This window comes from Dermacentor silvarum, chromosome 10 (assembly GCF_013339745.2).
Source record: "Dermacentor silvarum isolate Dsil-2018 chromosome 10, BIME_Dsil_1.4, whole genome shotgun sequence".
Classification (NCBI taxonomy): domain Eukaryota; kingdom Metazoa; phylum Arthropoda; class Arachnida; order Ixodida; family Ixodidae; genus Dermacentor; species Dermacentor silvarum.
Window position 1 is genome coordinate 104830742 of NC_051163.1, and position 16665 is coordinate 104847406.

The following is a 16665-nucleotide window of genomic DNA, read 5'->3' on the forward strand; positions in this document are numbered from 1 at the left end:
CTGTTATCGCCTGCCTGGGTTCGGCGTGTGACGTCACGACAGATAGCTGGGCGACAACTGCGTGCGCCAAGCTACTTTTACCACGTGTCGTCCCCCAGAGTGTATATTATCGGCCAGCACAATAAACGGGTTCTTTCCTTGCGTCACCTAGAGCACAGCTCGTCGACTGTATATCGTCGAGTGCGACACGCATACGCGTCGCACTCGTATGCAGTGTCACCACATGTCCCATTTCTGAAACTTACGTAGTTCGTGTCTGTATTTCAGATACCAGAGCGGGACCATAGCAAAATCAGTCAAGTGACCTGGCTGCAGAGTTCTCTGGTAAATGAGCTTATGTAATTCAAGTAAGAACATTTTCAAGTACCCATACGGCACTGTCATTAATTCACATTTTATGTTTGAAACAACCACTAACCTACTATTACAGCATGTCAAAACAATGTATTCCAGTTTCTGTTGTGTTTGTATCTAAATAGTTCAATAATAGTCAACAAAAATCAACTGTAGTGATCATTTGTCTACAAAGAGCTCGCCTTCTATAAAGCACTTGAGGACACAAATGGGTGCATGAATTAAACGTCGAATTATGCAAGGTGTCCTTTCTTATGTCAAACTATCTTTTCGTTTAATTCCTGTTGCAGATACCAGCATTCCGCTTCATCTGGCTTACATTTAACAGGTGGACATTACTTTCTAAATGAGTAGTAGTGCTTAAGTTGCTAATTGACAACATCGTGCCAATTATCTTTTTTAAATTAATAACTTTAGTGCACATGTGGCAATGGTGGAAATGAGCCTGTTAACATTCAGGGCCTATTCAGTTGGAATCAATTTTGTAACTAGTACCAGTTTCAAGATATACGTCTAAGTATGCATGGGGCAAAAATTCCTTGGTGTCATAGCTATTTTCTTAATGCACTACGAATATATGCAATGCTCGAGTTAAGTATTCAAGCCACCAACTCATTTTGCTGACTTTGACTTCGTATATCTCGAAATTGGTGCTAGTTACGAAATTAGTTACGTTTGATTAGGTCCTGCACGTTGACGGCCGTTCATTCCGCCATTACGTGGGCCTTAAAGCGATGCATTAAAAATTTAATGAGCGGATTTTTTTTCAAAATTAAATGCTGCAGCATTTAATGCAATTAAATGTATCACCTATCTAGTATGTGATGTCGACCAGTTAAGGTAATTCTGTTGAAGAAGCGGAATATTCGGTACTTGCGGCAGGTGCCTTAAAAAGGTCGACATAAGAAAAAGCGCTCAATGCATGTGCATAAAAAAAGGAGAAAATAAGTCGCAGTTTCGCCCGAAAGGCGAAGCATCAATTGCGATAGCAAATTAGTAGAGAGATATACAGAGTAAGGATAGCTTTATCGGCTGTATAAATTTGGACACATTCTCTTTCTAACTGAATTAACAAGCATCGTGTCCGCGCGCACAAGCAAACATGAATAGATCACACTCGATGACCGCACGCAACCGTTGTCAAAACGCTGGCGCGAGCAAGCGCGCCAGCAGCAGCGAGCGAAGGTTCGTGCTGTCTCCCAGCTAGCACAAAAGAGATATAATCATTCTTATTCATGGATATTTCGCTTTGACCGTCAAAAATCTAGATGGAAGAAGTCAACATCGAGAAGGATTCAATTGGGATGGAAAAATCTTGCTATAAGGCGGATTTTAGAAGACGTTTAAAATCGCTTGTTCTAGCAGCCTACAATTATTGATTTTTTTTTGTTGTTTTCTTCTGCTTTTTGGCGGGAAAAATGGACGTTGGTTTTTGTTTTTGCTTCGCCCTGTTAGAAGAGAGTGCAATCAACCCAGGCGCGGGTGTTTGCATTGTGGTGAGTGAGCACTGAAGGGGCAGCCGCTTGCTCTTTATGCTCATAATGAAGTCCACAATAAAGAAGAAAAGTTACGCTGACCTTTCATACCGTCAGAAGAGGCGTAGAGTTAATGACAAACCGGTATCTGCCAGTCCTGTTGCCACGAGTACCGTCCAATAAGTATCAAGGTAGGTTAATGAAAGTAGTAACCATGCTTCTAGTGAAATATCCTCGCCACATGAGGATGCTCAATCCAAGGACAGTTTTCATGAAAGTGACCTTGCCTGGAAAGGAGAAAATGTAGAAGCACACACGCAAGACATTTCTAGAGAGTATTTTGTTCCACGAAACGACCCTCCTATAAGCTCGGGCATCGAAAATGGAGATTCTTCGGACTATGCATCATCATCTGCAGAAAATCAGGTAAGTCTTTGTCCACGTAAATGTGTGGAATTTCAAGGATGGCTTGCATCATCGGTTACAAGTCACTGAATTCCGCTTGTCGCAGTTTCTGAACTTCTCCGGAAACTAAGCACCACTTTCGACGTTGATTTTGTCATCGACGCGAGGACATTGTTGAACAGTCCTCGATACACTTCAACGCGATCTGTCCCTCCTGGCGAATATTGCCATTTTTCTTTGAAGGAAAATTTAGAACGCATGATTGTTGTGCTCCTGAGTGGCTGTCGAGGGTAGATCCCTTGACAACGCTCAGAGAATTTTAAATGACAATGTCAGCCAAGTTGGACTGACGGTTCAAACTGTAAAATGTTTTGATATTGTTTGTCGCAGTTTTCGTTTTGTCTGTTTGGTTAACCTGGTTTACTTTGGCCGAAAGGAAGAAAAAGACACCGTAGTCTAGTTGCTAGAGAACCGGCTGCTGTGCCCCACGGCAGAGGTTCGATTCCATTATAGGTTGCACATCACTTTTTTGTATTATAAAGCGAGTTAGGAACCTACCTACCTACCGCAAAGTGCCAAGAATGAGGCATTAAAAAGTTCGACTTTTGTTATTTCAAATTATCATTGTAAGGTGGCGCTAGCATTATGGTAGCAGCCGCATTTTGTATTTTCTTAGTTAAATTAGCTGGCATTTCTGTGCTTCAGGTACCGAGTACGAAGCCACACTGAGTATTTTTCTGCATTGCAGCAGAGTGTGTCGCAAGAGGATGCAGCGCCGCGACGTATCATAGCGGCTACCTGACAAAGCGAGGAGTGGCGCGACGGCTCATCGGCGTCATCGCTTGCGCCGACGCAGTCTGAGCAGCCAAGCGGGCTGCGCTCTCCGCGCAGCTTCCCTCCAGATTGCGTAACTTTTGAACGCGCCGTTACATTCACCGTTATTTTTGTCAGGACCAGCCGTTAAGTTCCTGACGCGTATTCGTTCATGAACTGCGGAGCGCCAGACTGCCTTCCACATCTTCTTTGCTCACGTAAGTAGTCACTGCCACTTTGACACCTGTCGTGTTTAATTATTTACGGTTTTCAGGCGGGAGTTTTAGGTGGAAGTTTTAGGTGGTAATGAAGTTTTTCAATGAAAGCGCCTTGATTTTAACTGGAATCTCTAATATTGTTTAAGAGGCATGTTTACGTCTGCGTACGTTTCTTTTATTGTGTGCGTATTCAGGTTTGCCAAAGCTGTCTAAAATTACCTCTGTGACGTTTCGTTGACCATTGATCGTTAGGATGACGATGACATTCCCGTTTGGCGCAGAATGATGAGACGTGCTACGATCTTCGCGTAGCCACAGCATTCTTCCGTCAACGCTCTTGTGCGAGATCACTCGTGTGTTTTTCCGAGCGTGAAAGATGCCCGCGAATGCACGCAAAACTGCCGAACGACTGGCCGCTCGAGGCAGTTTGCTTGTATTGGCAGGCATCTTTTACACTTGGAAAAACACTTTATGTAGCTCATATTGAGAAACAGAAAGCGGTATCAGGGGTTTCTCATGTTGCTTTACAATCTTCTCATTGACACTTTTCATCTAACTATAGTAATTGAGAAGTTAATTAATTAATTAGAACTAATTATCTAACTAGGCGGAATGCAAAAAAATAATCTGAGTATCTCCAACATTACCTTGGTTCTGTCCTGGTACGTGGCACTTGCATATTTTTAAAGTTTGGCTAAAGTTAAATGAAACACCCTGTATGTAGTGCACTGTTGCCTTGTTTTTTGTAGCATAATCCGACAGTGTAGCTATTTAGAGCATCTTTTTTTTTAGGATACCTAACATTTTTTGGCTTCAGTCATGCAACAAATAAATTTTGAGGTCGCACTGGCGTTTTCTTTTTGCAAGTCTGTGCAGTAACAAAATTCTGTTAAAAAAAGAAAAATTCCAATATACTGTTGTAATACGCACTGCTGTTACATTATAAACATAGATACTCCGAGTTTAGCAGCATAACAATAAAGAGTTTTTTTTTTGTAACTTACTATGCAGGCACATACCTACGTGCAAGAGAGAAGGCGCGTGAGGGTGAAGACACCGATCATGTACTCTCTACAGGTGCCGAAAGGGGCAGACGAAAACGCCGCCGCCCAAAGAGCCACCACGAAACTCCTGAATTCCAAGAACCCAGGTAACTGTTATTTCATATTAAAGTCGTACGAATTAAATTTTCAGCGTGACACATATACAGTCGTATCTCGATAATTCGAACTCGAAGGAGCCCGAAAGTTTGTTCGAATTAAAGGAAAGACTTTCGTCTCACAGCACCACAGCACCATTCGTGCACCACAGCACGACGTACGAATGGAGTCGTTATATATCACGGCGCATAAGCAGATGGCGAGTAGGGGCCACGAGACTGCCCACGTCGAGCAACGCTCGCAGAAAACTATGCTGTAGGGAGCGGGCGGCGCCAGCACGGCGGCGCCGGGCGCGCGCGGACACGTCGAAGGTGAGGGAGGAGGGCGTCAGGGAAGCGGATTTGGCTGAGCAGAGGTGACCCCGTCGCTTCGGTGGCTCCCCTCACTCTCCCTCTCAACTCCCTCGTAGCTCCCCCACCTTCGACTGTCTCCGTGCGCGCCCGCCGCCGGCCCGGCGCCAGCTTAACCCTCTCCCTTTCTTTTCCTGCCGTTGAAGCGAGCGTTGGCCGATTGTGAGCAGTTTCGTTGGCCGGACTGGGCCTCCGTCGTTGCTTCCCTCTGCGTCGCAGCCGCAGCGTTGAGACATCGACTCGAACACGCGTGTTACGGCGCGACGACGTAACGGCGACCTTGCCATTTAAGAGAGAGAAGTTTACGCCGCGGTTCTTTCTATTTTGTTGCGATAGAAATTATATGGGCACTCCAAGCGCATTTTTGCCGCCGTCGTCGTCGCCGTGATAATCCGTATAAAGTGCAACGGCGATGAAATCGTCGCCGCGCGCCATGTGTGGGTTTTAGTGTGTGGGCTCATTTCGGTGTAAGCAATGAATTGCATATGCAAGCACTCTAGATCATAATTGATTTATAAACTGCACGAGCTTAACCTTTAACCCATTGCGTAACTATAAATGTCGCCAAGGCCAAAGTTAGTGAAACTAGGTGGAAAATTACGGCTTATGTTCCCACCTTGTGTGTGGATGACTCACTGTTTTTGTAAAAAAATTCTTTACAAGTGCTTGGCAATGTTATTGTGTGGAGGTTTTCAAACAGGCAAGTCATAGGAGTGCAACATTTTAATGGTTTAATTACAAGCAACTGAAGTTCTTACTGTATATGCTTGAAGCAACCGTGCTGCAAATAGTCGCTGTAACTCAAGGTTGCACTCGTCTGCTGTCTTTTATTTTTTAAGGAATCGCAATATGTTTGCTCAATTTGAAGTATGCGATGTGTTTGATAGACTCGTGTTTAGGTATATGCTCAAGCCTGCGCCATTTCTGAATTGGCTATGTGATCTGTGGCAAATAAAATTGGGGTGGTGTAACAATGCTGTCACACTGAAGCTGTGCCTTTGCAGAGCCGCACTTACCTCTTTTCTCGTACAACATTATCAGAAATGCATTATCTATTCCTTTCTTTGAATGCTAATTGGCATCTACTTCGCACATGTTTAGGAGGCTGCTGTCATCTACCAGTCGCCAACTAGTCCAGACAACAGCCTCCTGAAAGCTAGCAAAATAGCCGACACTTACACTGGTTGGCGATTGTACATGCAAACACCTTCAGTTAGATGTAAAGTATGTCTTCAAGGCAACAGAAGGGAATTTAACTTGTGATCGGTTAATGTTAGAACCATGTTAATAAAGGTGGAATGCTCGAAAACTGTGTGCTTGGACCAATATATTGTAGTGCTGCCCATTGCCAAAATATATTGCAATGCTTATTGCCAATGCATTGAAAAACTATACGTTCACTAAGAAAAGTGTGCTTCAATTAACATACGTTTTACACATGCCTAATGTTTTTGCAGTAAGAAGACCTGCTGAATTAAGGAGCTACAGCCCAGCAGCCTGTTCGAAACCAGGTTTATCAAGGTCGATACCTGTAATGGACGTTACTCGGAGGCACTCATATTTAATGTTGATTGCTCGCTTGTCTAGTCGTGTTTACTTTTTGCAATAAAAAATGTTATTGCTGTATGTGTTTCGTGTATTGCACAAGCGCAAACCTGTATGCCGCCGGCAGGCGAAACGCCGCAGGGGCATGGGGAGAGGGAAGGAAAGGGAGACGAGGGGGGCGCTAGAGGGGAGGGTGAAAAAAACGGATGTCAAAATCCTGATTGTAGCAGGATTCAATCTGTATTTTTTAAATGCTTGTAATGGTCTTACAAAATCCCATTTCAAGACAGGATTTTTCGAAACTACTTTAAGCAGGATTCTAGAACTTCTTGCAATAGTCATATCCGCCGGACATTAGCAACGATATACGACCGTTTATCACCTTCTAAACGGACTGCACGGATTTTTTAGTGCGTCTTTCAGACGTTCATTTAGTCTTGGCGAATCGGTATGGAAGCAGTTTTCTATCGCTTTTGTGCTAGCTGGGCTATCGCTTGAACGGAAACTGAGCGGCGAAGACACAGCACTTACAAAAGTAGGAGCCGTGTTGCAGGTCGCTTTCAAGATACGGTGTGCGCGACCGCCCGCCGCCGCGCAAAGTACAAGTACGCAGTTGCTCGCAGAGCAACAGGTGGATAGCAAAATGACGACGTCGTCGGCTAGCGACTTCCGGTTCGAGGGTTAGCGCTTCTGTTGCTTCGTTCAGCCTTGTCAGCAACGTGATTATGGTTAGCTGCTCGGCATTAGGGTGGGTGAACTCTTCCGTGAAAGGAAAAAAAAATGTTTAGTTTTCCGTGAAATGAAGTGCACAAACGTAAATGGGCAGTTGCCGTCAAACGAGCGATCGTGTACGGCGAGCCGTGGGTACCGAACGTAGGAACCAGAATATGTGCAGATCATTTCGTCACAGGCAAGTGTTTTGGCGAATAACTTCTACTAACGCTCTAGTACAAATACCCCCTTTTCAACTATCAGTTAAATACACACAGGTGCACCCAGCAAGGATCCTCAGCACATTGATTATGTGCCGTCTTCATTCCAGTACAACGAAAAGGCAACTGAGGCTGCACGAAAGAGGGAGGAGTGGTAACGTCAAAATAATTCATGCACTTTTCAGATACTTAAATCAGTGCTTTCTCTCTCCAGTTATACACATCATCGCATCATCGCGACCCGAAACGGCTATTGGAATGAGCCCATAGCAGTTTACGCTGTAAAACGGGAGACTGCTAAGGCACCGCAGCCGACATGACGCGCGCTGGGCACCGCTGCAGACAAAACAGCGGACGAAGTGATCGAATGCACCGTTTGTTATGGGAAGCGTTACAAACAGCCACTTATTAGGTTGACTTACCACTTATCAAAAACTACTTCTAAGTTAACGAACGTTTATTTCCGCTCGGCCAATGTTTGCGCTTGATAAACGTTATGACTATTTGACGCGACACAAACGCGTTAGGGCATGAAATGCCTGCCACCTAAAAATACACGAGTCTAAAGGCGCCAACATAAGTACGAAGCAGCGATAGCTCACACCTACGTTTTGGAACTGCGCAGCGGTGCTTGTATCGTGGTTTTTCACCAAAGTTCCGCAGTATATAAAAGACGAAACGCGTGAAGCATGGGCATGAAGTGACGGCGGCATAGACGGCGTCGTGGTCTCGAACAGGAAGTTGTAGCAGAATACGCCGCACCCCACAATCCCTTGCGACAACCGAGATTTTTCTATCCGCCTACTGCGTACTTGTACTTACCGCGACTCAGCGCCTGTCTGTTACCTTTGCGCAGAAGCCGCAGCCCCTCCTTCCCGCGTTGCCTTCCCGCTTTCCTCCTTTCGCCTGCGAGATTTCAGTTCCCCTTGCGTCCAATCGCGAGGTACGCATTTGATGCCGCAGCACATTGTCGCCCCCCTCCCATCCCCCCACGGCCTTTCGCGCAACGGAAGACGTCGCGTTTGCTCTCCGCCGTGCGTTTGCTCCCCGTGAAAGCGCGCGGCGGCGATTTTATCGCCCTTGGACTTTATACGGAACCTCTCGGCGATGACGGCAGAAATCCGCTTGTACTGTCTATATAATTGCTATTGCAATAAAAAAGCCTAGAAATAAATACCGGCAAAAGAACTCTGGCCGTGGACAAGCCACGCTGTGGCCGTCGTGCGGAAGTCGTCGGTCCGTGCGGCGGCCAAACGCGGCCACAGTGAAGTAACCGGCCGGCATGACGGCGGCCCGATGCCGACTGCCGACCACCGGCAGTCCACCTTCCGGTGATCGGAAAACGGATTGGCCACGTGCAAAAACCGAGCCCAGCCCGACCCAGATGGCCTTCGTCTCTTTAACTGGCCATGGGCGTCGGCCCAATCATTTCATCGTGGTCCGTGACATCGGGGAACGCCTTGCGAAGCTCTTGCAGTCCGAGCACGCGCTTGTCGCAGCTACGCACCCAGCTCAGCTCAGCTCAGAGAGGTTCGTGTTGAACCACAGACAGTCGCAGACACGGCATGGATGTCGAAACTCGAGAGAGGGAAACTCACGCTTGGACCCGGCCGTTCGCGCCTCCCACGGACTTATAGGTTCTCGGCTTCTCTCACGTCGGGATCTTCTCAGAGCCGACGCTTTCTCTCCCGTACCCTAGCATTCTCTCGCTGGACGTACTCGGGGTCTCCGGCTCACCGTCGTCGTTTGGCAGCGGCTTCTTCGACTAACCGTGCCGGGTCCAATGGGCATTGACGCTGGCATTCTCGCTTAGCAGCGCGCCGCGATTCTTGATAAGCGGCTTCTTACTCGGCAGAGCGAACCTTCCTTGGTCTCCCCATGTCTACGTCTGGCGCGCCGCCGCCGCGCACCGGCCTTCGGAACGAAGAAGCGCATGCACAGTTGGCCTTGACGTCATGTCTGACTCGCGGTGCATGCACAGTAGTGCGCAGCTGGTGGCGAAGTCGTAGGGGAAGTGGGGCGAAAGCTATGCACAGTCATATGGCACAGTGTACGGGCGGCGAGCGCAGACGCGCCAGCATGACGTCACGGCGCATTCGCAGTAGCGCGCAGCTGGCGTGAGCTCGGCGGAGCCGTGTCTGGGTCGGGCGAAGCGAGCGCACACCTGCGCCGGCGGTTACTATAGACTGTTTTTTCATGGGCGCCGCCATTGCGTAGGCAGTGGCGCCATCTATGGGCAGTTGGCTTGCTGGCTTGGGCGAACGCCCGTGTTGTATGCTGTGGTATACGCTCGGCGGCAGTTTCTGGTGGATTTTTTCGCACTCGCGCGGTCTATTTAGCATGAAATGGTGTCTTCTACGTGGGGAATGGTCCTGTGCAGCGTAGTGAAGGAATTTAAGTCTGAAGTAATTAAGCGGCTGTAGTAAACTGCTGGTAGGGCGGACGGAGCACCCAGCGCGAGGTGGGCGCGTTTGTTTGAGCTTACAATTAGCCTCGGATATCAGTTAGGTATTTCTGAAAATTCGTTTCCCGAATGTTACCTTACTGCAGCATTCTCAGCACTGTAATTCTAAGCTCTGGTTTATCTGCAACGAGTAGTTACGAAACATCTGACTATCCTAACAGCGTGGATACCGCTCTGCTGGAGAACAACTCGTGCTGTTTACTTTGGCAAGCGTTCAAGTTGTTATGTGTAGATACTCTGGGCAACTGCCTTGTTTGCTGGGCAAGGTTTCCGCCCACAAATGAAATAGTTTGGTTATTAATAACCGCATACCGTACAGTGTGAATCACACTTTTCAAGTAGTCGAACGACCAGCTGCAGACTGCGCGAGCGTCCGAGGCAGTACTAAATGCTGTGCTATAGATCTGTTTGTTCTATATAGCGTATGGTCCAAGTGGTCCAAGCATGCGGCACGACCATGCGGAGTCTTATTGCGTCGTTATCCCGTGTTCTGTTTTATTTTGCTGCAAAATGAGGACATATGAACTCTTTTTTTTTTCCCCCAGTCTCCCAAGTTCAGTCATTTACGACGCATTCACCCACGTTAACGCAATTGTGTCCTTACAAATAGCTATTGGATTCTCTTTATGCGATCCCCGTTTTATATTGTACCTTACATGGCAAAAAAGGCAATACTGATCTAAGCACGAAGCAATTGTGTGTATCATGTTGGTTTGCCAACCGCAGTGCTCGCTGCGTTGAGCAAAGCCTTCGGCCTCTTGCAGGAGGCTAACGCAGACATAGTGATTTTAAGTCTACTAGACTTAAAATGCGTGAGATCGATGCCGGTGGCTGATGCAAATGTTTTACAACAACTCTTCGTCAAGTGAAAACAGATACATCCAACATAGTTCACAACACATACACACACCGCGGCTGATGATGCGCGTCGCATTTTTGCACATCCAAGAGAAATTTCCAGATACTGTAGCTACTGCTCCACCTAAAGGCTACACAGTGGTTGTTCGACGACCTCGTAAGAACTGACATCCCGTAAACTGCACTCAGAACTAGCTAAAACACATCCGAATCGTTCCACTTTCAAGCCGCGCCGCGCCGGCTCGCCCAAGCCAGAGAGGAGGAAAGGCTCGTCGTGCGCCCTTTCCTCCTCGCCCGATGAAAAGGTCTATATAGGCAACGCGAGGTGACGTCATCGCTCCGCGGAGTTTTCTGTCTTAAATTTCTTCCACCAGCTCTAGATGATGTCACAAATTTCGAAGGCATTGCCTCGGGCTATATTCTAAAAGCACTGAAGGCAATTAAGCTTAAATCGCACTTACTAAGCGCGATGACTCAAACGTAAAAAAAAATGCAAAGAGAGAAAGGCTTGGAATTCTGTGAAATAAGTTTCGACAAACCGTCGTAACGAGTTCCATCGGTTAGCTTTTTTCTGTCCTAAATATTAACGCGTTATACGAAATTAAAGAAAAATTGTGTTTTTAAAGATCTTGTTGCGAAGAGAAAAAACTAATTCAGTTCTTCTTTTTGGTGCCGTTGGAAAGGTGTACTGACATAACCAGTTTCACTTTATTTGCTTTAAATAAATGTATCGAACTTGAAACGCCGCAGAAAACACTGGAAATTCGACGGCGCCCTATATTATTTGCCTAATATAGCCTTCCTACTCGCGAATCTCGCTTTCGGTTCACAGGAGGTCATGTGCCGTGACATCACGACTCATGTAGCGGCACAAAGCACCACCGACAGAAGTCGTAAATGTCTTATCAGTACTCTTTTATGGTGTTTTGATTGAGTCTAGCCCCTAACGCATACAATGAAGCATTCCTGCCTTTATACCGGCGATGCGTCATAGTTATCGTTGGAGAAAATGGCAATGGAGCAAATGGCATTGGAGTGTATTTGCTCCAACTGACAAATGTCATTTCCTCCGTTTCGGGAGGAAATCGCAATGGAATCGCAACCGTCACAATCAGCTCGACTCATGGCAGCTTTTCTGGTTCCTCACCAGGTCTGCCCGAGAAAAACACTTCATCCTTCCAGGTTTTTCTGCAACGAGATTTCAGAGCTCAATTTGAAAGGCCACGCTACTTGCATATTAGTGGTCAATGTAGCCCATCCTGAAAACTATATGGGTATTTATAAGTAAAACAATCCATATTTTTTTCTTGTTGAAATATTATGACACCTGAACAATGCACGCAATCAATCACCCATGCCATTAGCTACGTTAACGGTGAGGCCGTCGCGAAACGAGTGGTTGAGAATGATATATTCAAGTGCACACTGTGATCGCCCTCGAAGAATGCCCCCTATGCCCTTTCTGATCAATATTCTTGAAGCTGCCCAGCCCACTGACTGTCCCGTTCTTGTCGCATTCCAACTTCGACGAATCACGATCATTCCCTGGCTAATTGAGAGAGCGGTTCCGTGAGTGCGTCTTTCCAAAAAACGAGGCGAGCTTTGCTTCATAAAACTACCACTGTTTTCATTGCAGACCAGCTGACCAGATGGAAACCGCGTCGAGCCGCCTCCGTGACTTGGAACGTGCAATTCCGTCCTTGGATACCGCCCGGCTTTCGACAAGGTTCCAGAAGCTGCTGAACAGGCTTAAGGCCCGAGGCGTGGACCTGCAGAAATCCTGCAGCAGCGTCGTCGGAAGTACAAAATGCTGGATGACGGGGAAACTGCCTGCACTGAACGAAGTCCTCTGGGCAGTGCATATGCAGGTCATCGTTGAACACGTTCCCGGTGAGTTTACGTTGGACTGCGTACGTGATGCCCGCATAGACGAGGAATCCACAGCCTCCTCATTTCTGGAGCCTTCCTGCTGGATCTATTGGATTCTCAGGCATCACGCCTGCATCAGGCGAGTAGTCCTAGACTACCACGCTGTTTTCTTACGCTACTTCCCTACTACGCTGAGCAAAGCGCTTCTGGCCAACAAGGGTCTCATCGAAATTCAAGCTCATTCAGCCGGAAGCTGCATGCCCAAAACGACTGGCTGTGCAGCCCTGACCCGTGTCCTCTGCCAGATGTCTTCTCGACTAGAGTGCGTAAATGTCATGCTGTTGGTACTCGACCACGCTGCCGGCGATAGCCTGGCTGACGGACAGCCATAGCAACCTGCGCCCAACATGCCCAACAGGGTCGCGCGGAAAGTGTTTGGCACTCCGGGTGCCTCTCAGAGCTTGAGCTCACTGGAATTGTCGACTGCCGAACCGCTGACGCAGGCAAATTCTGCTCCCCTGAAAGCAGCGTTGAGGGGCAATACAACGTTGCGCAACTTAACCGTGAGAGAACTTGACATCGACACTGCCGGTATCATAATACAATCCCTGACAAGCAACGACACGTTAAAGGAGTCATCGTTTGAAGATTCGTACTACCGTTCCCGCTTAAGTCTCCCAGACGGCCTACGGGTGCTTCACGCTAACAGCTCTCTCAGCTGTCTTAAGCTCACGAACGTGGGATTTACTAACAAATGTGCGCTCGTTCTCGCCGACGTTCTTCGAGCGAACGACGCGCTTCAAGAACTCTCTTCACAAGAACCGGATAGGCGACCTCGCAGCTGTAGCGCGAGCTAAGGTCGTGGAGCAGAACTTCTCTCTGAAATATCTTGACCTAACAGAGGGCAAATCCTCCTGTCAAGCCACGTCCCAGTTTGTGCAATGCCTTACTCGAAATCGCACAGTTGTGTGTGTGCGTCTGGGCAACGTTCAAATCAATGAAGACTGGGAACCGCCGTTACCCCTCACGGGAGACCTTTTCGTCCCATTACAAGTGACGTGGAACCCATGCAAACTCGAGGAATGGACTTCGTGTGTACAACGACAAGACCAGTATTGGCCTTCCGTGTGCGTTCGGTGGTACAGTGAAGACTATACCGAACCCATCATGCAATGGCTTTCCGCGGTAGACACGAGCAGGTCATCGCTCACTGAACTTGTATTATACTTTCCTTTAATGATGCGTGACACGGAGGCTGTCACAGAATTCGTATCCTTCGTCGAAGAAGCAAACTCTCTCAAGAAGCTGATCTTACATCCGCTTGGTAATACCTGTGCCTGTCCGACCGAAATCATTACTAGCGTGACCCGGAACAAAAGCCTTTGTGAAGCCGAGTTCCACGTTACGCTCAGCCTGTACCGAAACATCAAAACTCTTCAAGCCGTGCTGAAAGCCAACCGCATCTTGCATCGACTCAAGTTCCGTTGTAACATGCTGCCACAGGAAGCTCCGCGCATGCTGGCACGCTCTTTGGAGGGAAACTTTGTGTTTCTGGCGCTCGGATTCGACAGCTACAATACCCAGCAGCATATGTACCCACTTCTGAGTGCCCTGAACAGGAATCGGACACTCCTTAACAGCGCAGTGAGGCGCGTGTTGCACGGAACTGCAGACGACTGCTCAATGCGGGCCCTTCAGCTACTTTCGGCAAGTGACTCGCTTCTAGTCGCCGTGGTTAGTGTTTCGGGCATGACTCGCAACCAGTGCAAGTGCCTAATACTTGAGACAGTTAGCCACGCTGAGTGTTGTCCAAGCATGGTGTGAACTCATTGGACATTTAACGAGTCGAAGTCAACTTTTCTTGAACCCTGCCCAAGCACTGGCAATGCAAAAGAGCCTCGTGGACTCCGAGAAATGTAGCGCTCAACATCTGCCTCAACTCTACTGCTCAACTTCTGTCACTTGTCTACCACAAGGCGGCGTGTGCTTCGCATTTTGCTGGATAGGTGCGGGAGGCAACGGGAAGTCATGTGCAACGCGGCAGTTGTACTGGTACTAATCTGCAAGTGTTGAGCAGAGTGTAAAATTGCAATAAATTATAAATGAAATGCTAATTATGGGCGTTTTCCCCTTTCAATTCACAGGTAAGTATACTTTTGCGTCAATAATTAATGCCGTACTTCCTGTTCCTGCACCACTACGGCTGCACCGTAGTCATAGATATGTCGCAAGGTAAGGGTACTGGGATTGCGTACATAAATTATCTTTCACTCGGTTATCCCTACGTGGATCAACGCGAAAGCATTGCGACCACCGCGCGATGGCTATGTTCTTTCCGCACAGCTCTTTCAGATGATGCCTATGATGCCTATGATGCCTCTGATGCCTATGATCGTCCTTGCAGAGCGGCACGCTCCTATTGGCACATACCCAGTTACCTAAGTTGGAGTCGGACACGTTCGTTGAAGAATGACACTCGCCACTAGCACATGCCCTGTGCCCAAGTTGGTATCAAAGATGTTCGTTGAAGACCATCGCAGACCAAGTGGAACATAGCCACTGCTCCAAGTCTGTGTCAAAGAGGGCGTGGGTTCGATTGCCTTAGTTACCTATACTTTAATTATCTCTCCTCTAATTAGCTTTTGGTGGCGTCCCCTAATAATCTGTGGTGGCGTGGAGCAGAGGTAGAACACCCGACTTCAAATCTGAAGGTCGCAAGTTCGAATCCTGCTCCAGTCCACTACATTTTCAGGCACGCAGTGGTGCCTGACACCGGCAAAAAAATATTGCCGAGAGCCAGTGGGGCTATACTAGTTCAGGTGCAACCAAACTAGGCAGGCCCACTAGGCTTCATCAAAGTCACTCCCTCACCAGAACAGGAATTGGCCTCCCTGGTGCAGTATTCGGCCACTACCTCCCTCATGACTCCGACAATTAACCCATGGCGCTCAGTCCCCAGTGGCTGCGGAGCACCTGACCAAGGCGGCGGTCAGACCTGCGACGTGGCAGAGGGTGCTAAGTATCTGTGGGTCCGGAAAGGCCGCCAATGGAAACTGAACCTGGCAACGTTCAACACGCGCACCCTCTCGAGTGAGGCAAGCTTAGCAGGACTATTTTAGGAATTATCAGGCATTGCCTGAGATATTATTGGCCTTAGTGAGGTTAGAACAGGTGAGGCTCACACAGTGCTGACTAACGGCCACGTCTTCTGCTACAGAGGTCTTCCAGATAACAGAGAATCGGGGTAGGATTTCTAGTTCATAACATAGCGGGCAACATTGATGAAGTCTACAACATTAGTGAGAGGGTAGCAGTCGTCGTAATAAAGCTGAATAGGAGGTACAAAATGAAGATAGTACAAGCCTACGCCCCAACTTCCAGTCACGATGATGAAGAAATAGTACAGTTTTATGAAGATGTGGAATTAGCCATGAGAAAGGTGCAAACTCAGTATACCGTAGTCATGGGCGAATTCAATGCAAAAGTGGGCAAAAAGCAGGTTGGTGAGCACGCAATTGGCAACTACGGCACCGATTCTAGGAATACAAGAGGAGAGATGTTGGTAGAATTCGCGGAAAGGAATAGGCTCCGAATAATGAATACATTCTTTAGGAAGCGCAGCAACAGGAAGTGGACCTGGAAAAACCCTAATGGAGAAACAAGGAATGCAATAGATTTCATACTCTCTGCCGATCCAAGCATAGTGCAGAATGTAGAAGTGTTAGGTAAGGTAAAGTGCAGTGACCATAGGTTAGTGAGGTCTAGGATTTCTATCAATTTGAAGAGAGAAAGAGTGAAATTAGTCAAGAGGAAACAAGCCAACCTAGACGCAGTAAGGGTGAAAGCAGGCCAATTCAGGCTGGTGCTCGCAAACAAATATGCAGCTTTAGAACAGGAAGATGAAGATAACATAGAGGTAATGAATGAAACCGTAACTATGTTAATCTCAGAGGCAGCAATTGAAGTGGGAGGTAAGGCACCAAGGCAACCAGTAGGTAAGCTCTCCCAAGAAACAAAGGACCTAATAAAGAAACGACAAAACATGAAAGTGTTCAACTCAAGAGATCAGATAGAATTCGCTGAACTGTCAAAACTGATCAACAATAAGAAAGTAAGGGATATTCGAAATTATAGCGTGGAAAAGATTGAGGAAGTAATTAATAATTGACGCAGTATTAAATCAGTAAGAAGAAAGGTTGGCATAGGACAAGGCAAGATGTAT

The 16665-nt window shown here is 47.4% G+C and overlaps 1 protein-coding gene across 1 annotated transcript; it reads left to right on the forward strand.

Annotated features, from left to right (window-relative positions):
* The first annotated feature begins 647 nt into the window (after window positions 1-647).
* On the forward strand, window positions 648-13658 carry LOC125940790 (uncharacterized). Its single transcript, XM_049657361.1, has 2 exons — window positions 648-682; window positions 12211-13658. The coding sequence occupies exon 2, from the start codon at window positions 12224-12226 to the stop codon at window positions 12833-12835; it is 612 nt and encodes a 203-aa protein (XP_049513318.1). The 5' UTR covers window positions 648-682; window positions 12211-12223; the 3' UTR covers window positions 12836-13658.
* The last annotated feature ends 3007 nt before the right edge of the window (window positions 13659-16665 follow it).